At 49.3% G+C, this 16,741-nt stretch overlaps 1 protein-coding gene across 3 annotated transcripts in view; it reads right to left on the bottom strand.

The window, feature by feature from the left end:
• The window catches only part of SLC28A1 (solute carrier family 28 member 1), a 46,900-nt gene that overhangs the window by 13,221 nt on the left and 16,938 nt on the right, over positions 1 to 16,741 (bottom strand). For all 3 annotated transcript variants that reach the window (XM_072950846.1, XM_015252515.3, XM_006198415.4), the window contains exons 8-11: positions 15,298 to 15,375; positions 5,544 to 5,624; positions 4,203 to 4,283; positions 2,160 to 2,285 (exon numbers count right to left, since the gene is read on the bottom strand). In XM_072950846.1, the coding sequence (XP_072806947.1) occupies positions 2,160 to 2,285; positions 4,203 to 4,283; positions 5,544 to 5,624; positions 15,298 to 15,375 (366 nt within the window). The remainder of the gene's footprint in view (positions 1 to 2,159; positions 2,286 to 4,202; positions 4,284 to 5,543; positions 5,625 to 15,297; positions 15,376 to 16,741) is intronic.

Here is a 16,741-nt window from a genome sequence, read left to right as displayed (position 1 = left end):
TTCTAAGTGAAGTAAGCCAGAAAGAGAAAGAAAAATACCATGTGATATCACTCATATGTGGAATCTTAAAAAAAAAAAAAAGAAAGAAAGAAAAAGGAGGACATTAATGAACTCATCTACAAAACAGAAGCAGACTCGCAGACATAGTAAATAATCTTATAGTTACCGGGGGAAAGTGGATGGGAAGGGATAAATTTGAGAGTATGAGATTTGCAAATGTTGACCACTATATATAAAAACAGATAAAAAATAAATTTCTTCTTTATAGCACAGGGAAATATATTCAATATCTTGTAATAACCTTTAATGAAAAAGAATATGAAAATGAGTATATGTGTATATATTCATGACTGGGACATTATGCTGTACACCAGAAATTGACACATTGTAACTGACTATACTCCAGTTGAAAAAAAAAATAATTAGAAAAAAATAGAATATGAATACCTCACAGCCTTGCTGTTTAGAGGCATGTACAATGTTGCATATCTTTGAGAAGACACATGTTATTGTTTTATTTCTTTGACTATCAGTGAACTTGAGTATCTGCTTATAATGTAGGAACTATTTTCTCCTGATCAATCATTAAACTTTTAAAAAATTGTGACTTTTCTCACCATTCAGAGGTTTTTCATTTTTATCAGTCAGTTCTGTCAGCTTTTTCCTTTACACTTCTGGATTTCATGTCATACACAGAATTTTACAAGAAAAAGGCAAGTTGCAGAAAAGTATGGATAGAATTACCTCATCTTTAATAAACAAAAGAGAGGGGAGAGTATAGCTCAAGCAGTAGAGCACATGCTTAGCATGCATGAGGTTCTGGGTTCAATTCCCAGTACCTCCTCCAAAAACAAACCTACCAACAAACAAACCTAATTACCCCACACCCACCAAAAAAAGAAAAGAAAGCAAGTGTGTGTGCTTTCTGGTATATACTTAAATGACTATTTACACAGAAATATCTGGAATGACATATTTTAAGTCAGTAGTTCTCAAATCGAGTGAGTATCAGAATCATCTGGAAGCATGTTACAATACAGGATCTTGGGCCTCATCCCTCGTGGTTCTGATTCAGCAGGTCTGGGGAAGGACCCAAGAATTTGTTTCTCTATGTGGGGAGGGTATAGCTCAGTGGTAGACTGTGTGCTTAGCATGCACAAGGTCCTGGGTTCAATCCCCAGTACCTCCATTAATAAATAAATAAACAAACCTAATTACCCACACTCCTCCTCAATACAAAATAAAATGGCCTCAAGGAAGCAGCATTAATTTAAAATACATTAATTAAAAAAATAATTTGTATTTCTAACAAGTTCCCAGGTGAGGCTGGAGCTGCTGGTCTGGTCCATGGACAACAGTTTGAGAACTACAGTTCTAATCTAGTAAAAGCACAGTTATCTGTGGGAGTAAAGTTGGTTTTTTTACTTTATTAACTTCTGTAAGAAGCAAGAATCTCTTTTATAGTGAAGGAAAAAATTTAAGATCTTTAAAGATTTGCGTGTGAAAGTACACACAAATGCAAACATTATTACCAGGCACTTTGCTGGGGACACACTGAAGATCCATCTCTGCTTGCCATGCAATAGTATGGTGATTGGTTTAAGGGCCTGAATCATATCATTGGAATTTGACCTAGAATATATTGTGCTCAGAAAGCTGCACAAGTTAAAATTTAGGAGTAGAGGAAGGACTTGTGCCCAGAAAGGGTGTCTAGAAGAGGAGGTGGGAAAAGGAGGTGCAGGAAGAGTAGGATAAATCTCCAGGGATGGTCTAGATGAGGGACTGTGTGTATGAGTTTCAGAGCCAGGCAGATCTGGGCTCAAGTCCTGGCTTTGGGCATCTCATCTCACTTGTTCTCTGTGCCTCAATTTCCTCATCTGTAAAATGGGGATATTAAAAGCCCGAGCACTCTGCCTGGTGCATAGTCGATATACCAGTAAGCTGAACACTGGAATTCTTTGCTCCCACTGGCCATGTAAGAAGCCCAAATAGTTCAGCCCACTTGGCCCACTTCACTCAGGTAAAGCCTCTCCTCCCACCATCACAACAGCTCACAAGAAAGGACCCCTGGTTGCTCTGGCCAGGAGTTGTGTGGGGCTCCCACAAAGGTGGGTTTCAGGTTCTCAGTTTTCAGCAAGCAGAAGGAGGGGTCTACATACCCCAAAGGAGATGTAGGCGCCCAGCACGCTGCCGGCAATCGTGGCGTAGCCTCCGGTCATGACAACGTGGATTTCAGAGAGCGTCATGTCTGCCAAGTAGGGCCGGATCAGTAGAGGGGCCTCATTCTGCAAATGGGAAAGATGTCAGGCAAGCAGTGCTGGCCAGGTGAGCACTGGCACCTGGGGTGTTCCTCTTACCCCTGGGAGTGGGCAGGTCACAGTGAGTGCTGGGGACCCCAGGGGAAGAGTGGGGTGGGGTGAGGACCATGGTCTGTACTTGGCTGAGTCTCTCTGAACCTCAGTGTCACCCTGGCTTGGTTGGAAGGACCCCCAGCCCTTTCTTTTGGCCTGATTATGCTGCCTCTGGGTTAAGTACCTCCAGGGACCCCATTAAGCACTTCACACTCGTTACTTACAACCTTCTGAGAAAGAAATGGTCATCTTATTTTCCAGGAGAACAGAGATCAAAGAATTACCTCTATTCATGCAGACGGCCAGAAGCAGATGTAACTCCAGGCCTGAGCTTTTAATGAAGCCATGCGGGTTGCCAAGAAGAAAGGAGCTGGGGCGTTAGCTGGCATATTTACTTCAGGGCACCTTGGGAAGCCTGAGCCATTTATTCATTCAATAAATAATTACAGCACCTACTATGTTCCAGACTGTTACATGATATGGGGATACAGATGGGGGAGATGGAAGGCAGGTGGGCAAGCCAGGGTAAGGAGTGGGTTTGAATAGGGTGTCACATGATCTGACTTGTGCTTTTAAAGGGTCACTCCAGCACGTGTGTGAAGGATGGATAGTAGGGGCAAGAATGTAGGGAGGGCTGGGAGGAGGTGATAACAGTGCCCAGGTGAGAGACTCATAGCAAAGGAGAAGAAAGGCAACAGGGCAAGACTGAGATGAGAAGTAGGGGCAGAGCTGGCAGGACTTGCTGATGGATTGGATACAGCTAGGAGCAAGGGAAGTATAGGAAGAAAGGATGACTCCTCGGTTTTTGTCTAGACAACATTGTGCAAGATGTTGCCATTTACCAAGAAGGGAAAGACTTGGAGGCGTGGAGGTATGTTGAGGGAGGAAATCAAGGATTCTGCTTGTTTGGACTTAGCCTAGTAAATTTGAGATACCCCTTAGATATCCAAGTGGAGGGTCAAGTTGGATATGTCAGACTGAAGTTTAGGGGAGAGGAAGTGTTTAAGCCATGGGGCTGGTGTGACCCGCCCCCAACCTTGACACCAAAGTTAATTCACCTTCAGAGCTCTTCACATCACCCAAGGTGACATTCACATAAGATTTGTATTTTCTCAACAAAAACCATTGATCACTTTGCAGCATTTCATGTAAAATAAGTGCTTTTGTATTTCAGTATCCTTTTCTCTTTTGCCTCATTTTGAACATGAAGGGATTTTGGACAATTTATCTGAGAGCACATCTGTCTTAATTGGCTTGGGAAAAAACCTTTAAGATCAACAGACTTGCATCATAGCAAAGAAAATGCAAATATTCTCCAAACTTTCCTAAACTATCCAGTGAAATATAGCATACTTTGGCAAGTATGTTGTTTTGTGACTCAAATGTTAGGCAGATGGGCCAGGATCTTGGACCAGTCACCAGAGTCTCACCCCTAGGAGAGAATTCTCAGAAAGAGGGAGAGAAAGAAGACAACCTGATGTTGCAGAAAGAACCCTGGCCAGGAAGGAGAAGAGGTAGATTCTAAGTCTTGGTTTATGTTGTGGGATCTTGGAAAAATTATCCCCACTCCTGAGTCTTAGCTTCTGCATATATGAAAGAAGAACACTGGACTCCATCTGTAGGATTTGTGAATCTCTAAGCTGATGAAGACAGCCTAGGCCTAGGATGGTAGGAGGTGCCAGGCAGGTGCCATCCTCCCTGGCATGACCCAGGCAGGGAGTGCATCCTCAAACAGAACATCCTAGGGCAGCAGCCTTTGGTGACCCTGGGAGGTTTGACTGGCTCTTCTGATGACTGAATCACAGCTCTAGGGAGCCAGGGCACCTGAGGGCAGGAGGCTGTGGTACCCACCTGGCTCACAAAGATATTTCCAGCCACACTCAGGGTCTCTGTGGCCGTGGTGCCCATGGTGACCTGCATCAGCCAGGAGATCTAGAAGGAAGCAGGGTGCTTTTTGTGGGCTGGCATCAGCAAGCCCAGGGGAAGAGAGAGTCAGGGGTGGAAGAACCTTAAAAGCCTTCCTTCCAACTCCCAACCCAGGTAGGACCCCCCTCACCTACATTTGCCCCCAAAGTCCATTCATCTCCTTCCAAACTTCCATTGATGGGGGCTTACCACCCATTGAGAATTGCTATACACTACACCTTGGAGATGACCAACACTTCTCAGCTTAGTAAAGACTTGGAGAAGTCCTGCATGAAAAATTGTTTGAATTTGTTTGGCCTGGTGTCTAGCCTCGCTTCATAAAATTATTTGCCCATAGGATCCCTTTGCCTAGTAGCATTTTTTAACCTGTTAAGAAACTAGAGTTTTGTGAAAAGGCTTCTGGAAACACTGTATGAGAAACTTCTTCCTTTCAATCAGTGTGAATCTGCTTCCCTGGAATTTCTCTCCACTGCAGGTAACTTGCAGGCTGCCTGTTCCCTAATCTTTCTTCTACAAGTGTTTGGAATCCTACTCCAAACCCTCTTCATCCCGCCTTTTCTTTTCCAGGTCCTTCATCCCTACTTCCTTCAGCCATTCTATGGAAGGTATGGTTTCAGGCCCTTTCACTCTCCTGCTGATGGTTCAGTTTATCACAACCCCTTGGTCAAACACATTCTCCAAATTTGGGGATAATGGCCTCCCTCATACCATGCACTGTGCACTATTAACATAACCACAGGCAGTTTTTGCAATTACCTCGTGGTACTGGTTTGTTCTGAGCTCAGTCAGCTAAAACCTCAGAATCTCTTGCCATGCCCAGTACTATCCAAAGCTGTCTCCTGCATCCTGGTTTTATGCAGCAGATTTTATGAACATAAGCACAGGATTTGACATTTATGTCAGCAAAGTATGGCCAACATGGCCCATTCCTCTCAAGATCTTTTTGGTATAAATTATCTTTTCCCCTAACACTTCTCCTTAATGCAGCTTCAGTTCTGTTAACTTCCCTTCCACCAAGACCACATTCGGTCTTGGTGCCATTTCTCCTTAGTATCATGACAAGAGACTCTGTGAAAGGACGTTTGGTTAGCAGTAGATTCTGAGAGGCTGTTGGCCCTGGGAGCAGGCAGTTCCGGGAAGGTCCAGGCTCTCGGAGCAGGGGGTTGGGGGGGAGGGTTTGGGCCCTGGGAGCATGGCATTCTGGGATAGTGCAGCCCCGTGAGATGGTGACTCGGGGGGGCCCCGGCCAGGACATTGGGAGCTCACCTTCAGGATCACCCACTGCATGAGGCCCACGTAGTAGAGAACTGACATGGCGCAGCTGAAGAAAACAACGATGGGCAAAACCTGCCAGGAAAGAGCACAGGCCCCCGGGTGAGAGGCAGATGGGTGGGAGGGTACCACGCAGGGCCTCGGGGCCCCCAGATAGCCCGCTTCATCCAAGGCCTCTCCCTGCAGAGGCCTGACAGGGTCGGGGAGAAGCTCTGAATTAGTACATAAAATCACATATGGGACCTCTCTGGAGACAGTGTCCTCACCGTTCCCCTCTAAACATTAACCATCCACCCAGCCGTCCCTCCTCCTCCCCTCACCATGGATGAGCGCTGGGCTGTGGTGGAGAATTGCTTTTGACCATTTGCTTCTTTATCTTTGAAATGAGGAGGAAATTACTCCCTCTCAGGCTGTCGAGAGTGCTTAAGAGCTGGCCTACCACCTTGCACAATGTCCATCTTCCACCCTGAGCTCAACCCCTGGCCCGAGACTCTGGCCTTAACCTCGCTCCCGTGCTCTGGGCCTGCATCAGGGGCCCCCCATCTTCCTAGTGTTCTACTTCCACTCATGACAGCGAGCTCCGAATGCCACTCACTTGGACCAGCAACCAGTATTGCCCCCTGTCACCCCATCTCCTGTTACCAGGCTTATCACCACTCTTCACTTACTCTGAGCCTCTTCAAGTCTTCCCTCCAAACTTCCTCACGTCCATTCTCTCCACCCTAGGGGCCATGGCCCCATCCCCTCCTTGCCTCCTCACTGCAGGCTGACTTCTAATAGCAAGGACTGGCAACAACTGAAATGTCTCCCAGTGGAGGACTCCTCGGATAACCTGGTGCACTCAAAGTCAGGAAACAAGAATGAGGACACTCTCTATGAGCACTTTGGGGATGATTTTCAAGACAGGTTGTTAAAGGAAAAAAAGGGAAGGTGTAGAACTGGGTGCCAGCTGTGCTACTTTCTGGGTAAGGAAGGTGGGGGCAGGGCACCTGCTCTGGTGTGGGCACCCCCCCATCATTAGGGGGATATGCAAATAACTGGGAAGGGGAGCTGCCTTGGGGAGGGGACTGGGGAACTTGGGGGTCAGGGGTGGGAGGAAGACTTACTTTTTACCATATCCCCTGTTGTACCTCTGGAATGTCCTATCTGTTCCAAACAGCTTTAAAATAATAAAGTATGCAGAACTGGTAATAACATGGGAGCATTCTTATGCTAAAATGTTACATGGGGAAATTGGAATATTAAAAGCATAAAAAGAAAGAGGCATATACTCAAATAGTCAAAGTAGTCGCTGCTGTGTGCTGGGACTGTAGAAATTTTGTTTTCTTCTTTCTTCATTTCCAATTTCTCAGCTGCTCCTGTAATTTTCTGTAAGAGGTGGACACTTCTCAAGGGAGGGGAGCCTGGGCAGAGGAGAGCCCTGGGGGCGGCTCATCAGCTTGGTTTTGGACTTGCTGAGTTTGGGATGCCTGTGGAACATCCAAGTGGAATGTGGAGTGAGCTGGGCAGTTGGGTGAAGGGGCCAAGAGCTCAGAGGAGAGGAGAGGTCTGGGCCGGGCCTCTGTTTGGGACTCGTCTGCACAGAAGTGCAGGCTGAGGCTGTGGGGCAGACGCAATTCACTGAGGAAATTGCCCTGAGTGAGAAGAAAAGTGACTGAGGACACCGCCCTGGGGTCAGTGTCCCTGAAAGGGGAGAGAGGAAGGAGGGGTGCTAGGAGGAGATGGAGAAGAAACGGAGAGGTTGGAGGACATCCAGGAGAGGGGTGCGATGGAAACTAAGGACAGCTTTTCTAGAAGGGACGGTTGGTCAGCTGTGCCAGACGCATCAGAGAACTCTGGAAGAGTAAGGACTGAGACAGATCCTTGGCACCCAGCCATTCAGGGGCCTCTGATGACCTAGGTGAGAGCAGTGTCAGGAGGGATGGGGACAGAGGCCGGGAGTCGGCGCACTGTGAGGAAGTCGAGACAGCAGGATAGGCAGCTCTTTCGAGGAGCTCAGCTGTGCGGGAGGGAAGAAGGGCTGCAGAGAGGGGCGAGGGTGGAGGAAGAGTTGTTTTCATTTTTAAGAAGGGAGAGTCTTGGACAATCGAAGTCAGGCGCCCATTTGGAGTGAACCAGGACTGTGGAGTGGTCGTTGAGGAGAACAGAGACTGGCGCAGGCGGCTCCCCCGGAGGAAGCAAGCCCTGCTGCCGTGGTTCTCCCTTTCTCCTCCCAGGCCAGTGCTGCGGGATTTATCTGGACCTGCTCCACTCTCCGTCTCTGTCACCAGCCTCCCTGCATGGGCGATGCCACCTGACAGGGAACACAGGCACCGGGTGGAGAAACCCTTTTCCTGTCCTGTGACTCCCCCTGGCCGCCTGGTGCTGGACACACCTCCCAACACAAGGGGTGGTGACGGCACCTGGCTCTTCCTTGGAGGAGAACACAGAGAGGATCACGCACTGTCTAGACTGCCCCTCCAATTTATCATGCGAGGGGCAGCTGGGCAGCCTGGCAGGGCTGCAGAGGGGGCCCGGGCCAGGAGGGAGAGTGCCTGGGGCAGCAGGATCTGACTGCAGAATTCAGATTTTCTCCTGGTAACAACCAGGGGACATTTTCTATCTGTGAGATGGGGATCTTTGGTGGAAGGGGAGCTGTGACTGTCTAGGAGGGAAGAGGAATGAAAAAGAAGAGAGGTGATTTCTCAGGTGGGACATTTAATGCTAATAAGGTCTCCGAGGTCAATATGGTCTTCCCGCTTGGGAAATACCCTTGGGACCTGAGGTCTGTGAGATGGCAGAAGACAAGGTGGGCAGCTGGACAGTGCGGCCATGGAGAGAGGGAGGAAAGTGCCATTAAGTACGTGTCTCTTATGTAGTCCTGCTGCGATCCTGGTACCCAATGTGTGGTGACTCAGATCCTCAAAGCAACTGAGGTGGATGAAAATCCACTTCACAGTGGGGACACTGAGGCTGTGAGGTACTGGTTACCTGCCCAGGGTTACACACTGAAAAGAGACAGAGTACCTCCTGGCCACAAAGCAGGTTGCCAAGGTCACACTATGACACCGAGGAGGTTTGCCCTGGTGCCAGTCCTGGAGCCTCATTTCTCTGTTTTCAGGAGAAGCATCCACCCCTCCAAGGCAGAGCTTAGCCCAGGGTGTAGCAGCCCCGAGTAAGTCCTGACCACTGCTTGGTGGGCACTCACAGCAGGCTGGCCCTGCTTGTACCAGTGCTCACCCTTACTCAAGGGAAAAGGAACTTTGAGTGCCTCTAAGCCAGTGCTTCTCAAAGGGTGGCCCCCGGACCATCAGCATCACCCGAGAATTTGTTAGAAATACACTTTTGAGCCCCACCCCTAGAGTTCCAGATTCAGGAGGTCTGGGGTGGACGGGAGAGTTTGGCTTTTCCAGCTCCTGCTGGCACTGCCGGTCTGGACACCACACTCTAAGAACCACTGCTCTGGAGTCTAGACCAGACCCTCTGGCCGACACCATCTCCTTCCCAGGAAACAGGCTCTGGAACGAGACTAAACCCATTAAGGACCTGGCCCTGCTGCTTCCTCTCCCTGGAGGGAGCTGAGCCTGGGCTCCTGATGCCTTTCTGAGGTTGTCCCGGCAGCCCCCACACCCCCAGGCCCCAAGGCCTAAGCCCTGCAGACAGAGCCCTATAGCCAGCGCCAGGCCACAATGAACCACAAGAAGCTCAAAGCTGGAAGATTCCTCAGCGGGGATTGCTGCAATGCCCACCCCCCAACATTACAGAAGGGACCTACTCCGAGGCCAGATAGGCTGGGCATGACTCACGGTTTCCTGGTCATGCTGTCCTTTCACCCAGAATGACCACACCACTCGGCCCCTCCTGCCTGTCTCTGCGTGTTGATGTCTCTCTCAGAGGCCTTCACAGATGCCACATTCTCATCAGATCTTCCGTTGTCCCGTCTCCCTCCTTTCAGCACCCACCCCATCTCCACTCACTCTCCATTCCCTTCTCTGAGAATTGTGCTCACTATGATTATCAGTGAGCCCTTAATTGCTAAATCCAGTGGCACCTTTCAGTCCTTATCTTATCTGATCTTACCTTTTTTTTTGGGGGGGGGGGCTAAATTTGGCACTGAGGACCCTTGGGGATTGCAGAAGCTGCATCAGGCAGACACCCTGACACCTTTGAGGGATGAAAACACTTTCTTTCTCCCTAGGGGTTAAATGCAGGGAGACCATTTAAGCAGCACTGCTGAGCTTAGAGAGTGGGTATGTGTTCCTGAGGCCAGACCCAGGAAGGGTGAGGGAGCCAGCGGCAGCGATCATGTGGCTGGAAAGTTACTAGAAGGGAGATGGGGCCAAGGTGGAATGACTAATCAAGGCGATACAGCCAGGAGGTGGCTGCCACGTTGCCTGGGCCAGGGGAGATGGAGGGCTGAGGGGTCCCAGGCAGAAACTCAGCTTCCTGGAGAAGCAACGAGCTGGACTGTGGCCCAGCAGGAAGCAGCTTGGATTCTGAAAATTTGCATGAGCTCCGAGACTTCCCCAGGCTGACACGGGCCAAAGGCCTTGGACTAGGTCCACATGATTCATGGAAAGAATGGAAGGAAAGCTCTTGAGCCTTCTATTCGACTCAGCAGTAACAAAGCTAAAGCTACCCACAGCCTGAGGACAAGTCCCGAGCTCTGCAAGTGCGCGAGCGTGTGTGTGCGTGATGCAGGGAGGCATGATGAATTACTGAATCTTATTGACAAAGGGAATTCTGTGGCCATGGAGCATTTGTCTTGCGTCCTCCCTCACTCTGGCCTGCCTTTGCTAAGGAGGCCACTGGCTAATACACTGACCAGGAGTTTGTCCAGAAGACAGGGCCTCCTGGGGGCCAGGAAACAGTTAGCGTTTGACTAGGAACTGCTGAGGCTGGTTACTGATAAACCCACCTCCCTTGTTTTTCTCTCTTGATTAAGCATCCAATCTCAAAGTCTTTTGCAACCATTAATAGGTTTTAAATTTACCATTATTGTTATTAGGGATGCTTTTTTGTATTTGGAAGGGAGATGTGATGCCATTGACTTCTACCCGGAGTATGAAGAAGAAAACATCACTTGCCTGGAAGTCCAACAACCTGGTTCTAGCCCTGATTCTGCCTTACCTCACTGGGCAATTGTGCCCAGGTCACTGCTCCTCTCTGGGGCATGGTTTGACCCTCTGCAATATAAAGAGGAGGCCCAAAGATCAATGAGCTCCCTCCTAGTCCAATGGTCTATGAATCCATGGTTCTAAAGGGTGATTTGGGGAGAGATGCAAGTAGCAGTTGTGTGCACATTCTTCTACAAAGGGAAGAAAGACAGGAGGACACACAACTAACACTGGCCAGAGGATGGATATGGCAGCAAGCCAGGTGATACTTCCAGTGCTGGAATGGGAGAGAAGCCAGACAGGGGCTGTGGTGTAAAGCAGCTGCCTGGACTGCCCAATGCCCCTTCGGTCACTTCTTTTGGAAACAAAGCTTTAATTTCCTTTGGGAAACCACCCTTCCTCCACTCTCAGCCCAGAGGCTCCAGGTTTGGCTGACCAAAGCTATGTATCCTCCCTGGCTACAGTTCAAAGATGACATATACTGCAAGCTAGGCTAGAAGGAGCCCACTCCTGGATTTCCTGCTAGAGCTAGTGGAAAACAGGGTCTCTCTCTTTCTCTCCCTCCACTAAGGTTGCCAAGTTGGTTGGATGTAAGCCTCGTACCTCTTTGCCATTGTCTTAAGAGAGCCTACCCAAGATTAAGACCAAAGCCAATACTGAGAACACAGAACCAGGAAATAAGCAAAGCAAATCCCCGGTGATGTTGAGGACCTGGATCTAGCAAGACCTGAAGCCTTTGGATTTCTTAGTAATTGAATCAATCTTGTTTTTGCTATTTTGTTTTGTTTTTTTGCTTAAATCAATTTGAGTTGTGTTTCTGTCATTTACAACTGATGAACTCAGGAGCTAAGCACCCTAGTCGGGAAGTACAGCCTAGACTCCCAAATGTGGCCCCACGTATGGCTGGGAGGGGCTATAGATCAAAGGGTCTGTGCCATTGCTGTCACTCCCAGGCAGGTATGCTAGCTAGTCACCTGTGCCCTGCTCCTATACTAGACCACAAACACTCACTTGGAACACAAGGGCACCCTGAAAATGGAGCTAATGGAGGTCCTACAGGAAGCTGTCTGCCTTGTTTTCTATAATGGGGCATTAATAGTACCTGCCTGTCATAGGCAATAATCCTCCAAATGATGCATTTTGGAAGTGGCTTCCACTCAATCAGAGACCCAACTCCCTGGTTTTGGGTGGGAAAAGGAGACTCCAATCACTCCAACTGCAGTATCCCATGCCCTGGTCTTCATGGTTGGTCCAAGAATGGTCATAAAGCAGACCAAACCAAAGCCCACCCTGGGATTTTTTAATTTGAGCTGGCAGAGAAGAGTTCCCTCATTCTGGCAGACATGCTCTAAGAATGAGCATCTGGTGTTGCTGGGTGCCGGGGCAAGATGTGGTATGAAAGAATGAAGCTGACACTCTGGGATAAGCAGAGACACAAGGCTGAGGGCCATGAGCCTGGCAGCTCTGGGGCCTGGTTCCAGCCGGCACCAGCCCTACCTTGCCTTCCTCCAGTTTGTGAGCCAAGAAAGAGTCCTCCCTCTCTCTTCCTTTTAAAGCAAGTTTCAAATGGGTTTCTGTCACTGGCAACCAAATAGTCCTAAAGAAGACTGTTTTCTGCTAAACCAAGGGGAAAACAAAGATCTAAGTTCTAAGTTACCACTGCCTACCAAGGAAAGGGCCCTGATATCAAGGCACAGAAGCTAATAAGAGCACTGGACCTGATTCCAATCTTGAGTCCAAGACTCACTAGCTTTGGGACCCTGCACAAGCAACAACCACTCTGAGCCTCAGTGTCCTCATCTGTAAAAAGAAGATAATGACAGTATCCTCCCTACAAGGGTTGTTGTGAAGGTGAAGCGAGTGCCTGGCACACGGTCCTGGCTCCATACCCAGCAGCTGCTGTTATGACTTCCTTCTCCCTAAAAGCTTTTCTTCTCTGTTCCACCAGGATCTCAGGTCAGAGGGGGACAAAACTGTTTCTCAGGACCCTGGATCTTGCTGCAAAACCTGTGTATAGCTGTTGGCTCTAGAGGATTGGGAAGCTCGGACCTCTGCTGGGGAGGTTTAGAGAAAGAAGAGCTCAGCCCTGGTCTTGGGCCAAAGGGAAAGCTGCTCAGGATCACAGTCCTGGGAATGGTCATCCAGCTGGGGAGAGGCTGGTCGTGTGGAAGCCCAACGCCCAGCCAGGGGCTCACAGAGCCAGGCATTCTCAGCAGGCACAGAGGGACTTCCTACATGCACAGAAGAACAGCCATTCATTCACTTCACTCACTCAGCAAAAAGCAATGCACTAGGCACCAGGCAGGGCTTTGCAGGGCTTGGGGTCAGTTAAAGGACACAAGGATGAGTAAGACCCAGGCTTGGTCTTCCAATAGCTAAACGCAAACACAGCTGTAACATGGAGCTAAGTGATGAGCTTTATACCGCTGGTCTCTCTATTCCCACCCCCCACCTTCATTCCCCAGAGCGACCTCTCTTTGGGACTGTGGTAGGCTGGTGGTCCCTGCATCATCACCTGGGTGTGAGGCAGCCTCCTCACTGGTCCCCTATTCCAAACATCCTGGCAACAATCCCTTCTACCTTCTATTGACATAATAACCATCCCAAAGCTCCAATCAAGTTCCTCCTTGTTCAAAAACCTTCAAGGCCCCTTATTTTCTGGGAACAAAATCCAGGTGTCTCAGCCTGGCATTGAAGACCCTTGAAGATACTGCCCCACCCCACCTGCAGTTTATCCGTTAAGCCATCCCTTCCTTCAAATAGCTTACATGCCTGTCAGGCTGAACTACGCCCTGTGCCTTAGACGGCCCAGCGCTTTCTCGCCTCCGTGCTTCTGCCCAGGTGTCTCTTCTTCCTACCTATCTCCCTGTGCCCAATTTTCTCCTGTCCTGAAGCTCCAAATCAAATGCCACCTCCTCAAGGAGGCATCCTCACTGTCCCGAGTTTAAACAATCTCTCCCTAAAGGAACTCCCCAGGCACTTTCCTTTGTGCCACTTACACTTGAACAGGCTGCCTGGGGAGGTGGAGTTGCAGAGTGCTGTCTGTTTGCCTTGCAAAGTGTGAGCTGCTAGCTCTCTGTCTGGTGGACACAGGAGTCACCCTGGAGCAGAACTATACTGATATTCCCTGAAACCTTGGCTGGCCTCTACTTGGAAATGCAAATATGAAGGGAGTTGTGTCCCCACCTTTTCCCTGCCCTATGGGAATAGGGTGAGGGGACCTTTGGAGGGGCTGACAGAAGCTGCCCTCCTGATCTTCCCCCTACCGAGAACTGGTCTCAGAGAAACATGATGGACAAATCTGTCCTGAGAGGACAGGAACCTGGTCCCTCCCCCTTTCCTCCTAGGGCTGACACTGTTAGAACCCCTTGGATGGAGTGGACATTTCCCAGAAAGTTGCCGGCACAGACAGACACTGAGGCTCCCAGAGGACCTCATCACGAGTCAGGACAGGGGTGCACTGGAGGTGTCTGGACTCGTGACCTGGCTTGACACCAGCCCAGAGGTTCATGGCCAAGCCCATGGCTTGGGCTAGAAGCCTCTGGGGCTCAACACCCCCGGCAGAGTGGGGATGCTCTGGGAACAATGGCTGAGTAATGGTGAAAAGCAGAAATTTCTGGAAGCTACATATGGGATCCTGCACTACAGCCCCATGGTGACAGTGGTCCAGGACATACCGGGTGGGCGGCACCAGTCCCCATCTGCAGTGCCATGGCAACAGTGGCAGAAAATTGGGGCCAGCTAATGGGTAATGCGGCCCCAGGACTCTCTCCCTACCCGGCATTTGGAAGTGGAACTTAAGCCTGGAGTGGGCCTCAGGGTCCTGAGACAATTTGGGTGTGAGGTAGGTACACAAGCTCTTCTTAGAATTCTTATTAAAGGAGGCATTTGGGTGCTTGGGAAGTCAATTGGAGAAAGAAGTACAACCACAGTCCACCTGAACAGTGAAGCAGTCACACCATCACATACTCAGCAGAGGTTGCCCTGTTTTAAATGAGGGTGGGGTCTCTACCATCACACAATAAGTCTTTGAGTCTTTATCCCAGTTTCCTCTATAGCATTTTGTCCTGCAGTAGGCACACAATACATTTTTGTTGGAAAGAGGGAAGGAGGGAGGGAGGGTGGGAGGGACTGTGGGTCTAGGAGAGTCCAGAGGAGGGAGTTACAGCTTGCAGCAGGACTAATACAGGCAGGCTTCCTGGCAGAGGTGGCCCATGAGGGGCCCTGAAGGAGGAACACCCTGAAAGGATCTTTTGAGCCTAAGGGTTCCTGGAAACCATCCCTTACAGTTCTAGGGCCCCTGAGCACATCGGGGCGAAGGTCACAGCAGGTCCCATCCCCAGGTCTCCTACCCTCTCTTGTCCTCAGCCTCCTAGCAGTTCTATGACTTGGGGATTCATTTTTTAAGAAAAAGAATTTAGATTTACCTTACTTTCACAAGTTCTACAAAATACACTGAAAACACACCCTCAGGCAAACATATTGCTGGGGCCCCTCTCAGGACCCCGAGGCTCAACTTCATCAGCTTCTGGTACCCAGGCTCTGCCCACAGGAGCCCTCCCCCTCCGCCTGGGCTTGGCTCAGACTCCCCACTAGCTGGAAGTGCTGGGCAGAGGCGGCTAAAGGCTATGTGGGCCAAAAGTCAAGCTGACCTGAAAGGCGAAGACATCCTTGATCAGAGTCTCCCCAAACACGAAGCTGGAGCCGGCCTCGGTGTAGCTCAGGAAGATCTGAAAGGAGAAAACAAACAAAACATAAACCAGGACCTCGCCTGCTCCATGCGCCTTCCCAGCAGCCTGAAGGGGAGAAGGACACAGAGGCTGCAGGCATCCTGGCCCCAGGCAGGTTGATCTGAGGACAAGTCCACCAGGCCCTGGGCCTTACAGGCGCAGGAGCACCATGTGCATGGTGAAAACCACACTCATGGGTGCTTGCTCCTTCTGAACACGTCCTCCAGAAGAGACACCTTTTCAATAAACTTTAAAGAAATACTCTGAGATGAGAGCTGTTAGGACAACCAAAATAGAGACGAGACAGTGGAGGAAGCAAACAGGGAGATGCACGGAGAAGGCTATCAAAGGTGGTGCTCTCTGAGCCCGTCCTCTCCCTTCCCCTCCTGACCCAGGATGGCACAGCCCCGTCCTGTCCCATTCAAGGCTCTTGGCCTTGGTGTCCCAATCTGGCTACACGTTTGCTGCAAGAGACCAGTATTTAGAACCAGATCTTGCATTGTGACTGCAGGGACAAGTCACTTCTCTTGTCCAGGCCTCAGGACTCCTATCTATGAAATGGGGGTGTGCTTAGAGAAGAAAATGTCTTTCCTGCACAACACCCACGGATACTGTTGGAGTGGTCAGCAGGCATGCAGAGTCAAGATGCGTGGCATTTCCCTGCTCCACCCCACGCTCTCCCTGTAGAGAGCACGTGGAAATTCGAGATGGTGAGTGGGGATGAGTATAGGATTAACCTTGTGTCCTCGATGATTTCTATTTTAAAAAGTAAACCATTATGGTTGCCCAACAATATGATTGAACTTAATGACACCGAAAAAGTGTTAAAATAGAGGGGAGGGTATATCAGTGGTAGGCTGCATGCGTAGCATGCACAGGTCCTGAGTTCAACCCTCAGTACCACCATTAAAAATAAATAAATAAACAAATAAACCTAATTATCTCTCTCCCAAAACAAACAAAAAACACACAAAAAAGAATTGTTATATTGTTTTAAAAAATGGTTAAAATGGTAATTTTTCTGTTACGTAAATATATATATAGCACAATTTTAAAAACGGAATTAAAAAAGTATAACTTCAACAAACTGAACACTATTGTTAAATACACACATACACAAAGTAAATCTTTTGCAATTTTTAAAGCACTTGGAACTATCGTAATTTCAACTTCACTGATTACTACTGAGAGCCACATGCCTTGGTGCCTGTGTACCCCAGGAACCTACCTTTTTTGAGATTCTTTTCCACATCAGACCCAGCCTCTGAAAGAACTGTTCTATCTGGGCAAGTGGTACCAGGCCTGAGGGAAGTAGCAGCTGCACTGCCCAGCCCCCAGCTACCCACCTGGTCTGGGGTCCCAGTAC

This window comes from Vicugna pacos, chromosome 27, assembly GCF_048564905.1.
Source record: "Vicugna pacos chromosome 27, VicPac4, whole genome shotgun sequence".
Classification (NCBI taxonomy): Eukaryota; Metazoa; Chordata; class Mammalia; order Artiodactyla; family Camelidae; genus Vicugna; species Vicugna pacos.
Note: the sequence above shows the minus strand (reverse complement) of the source record. Positions and strands in the feature narration are given on the sequence as shown.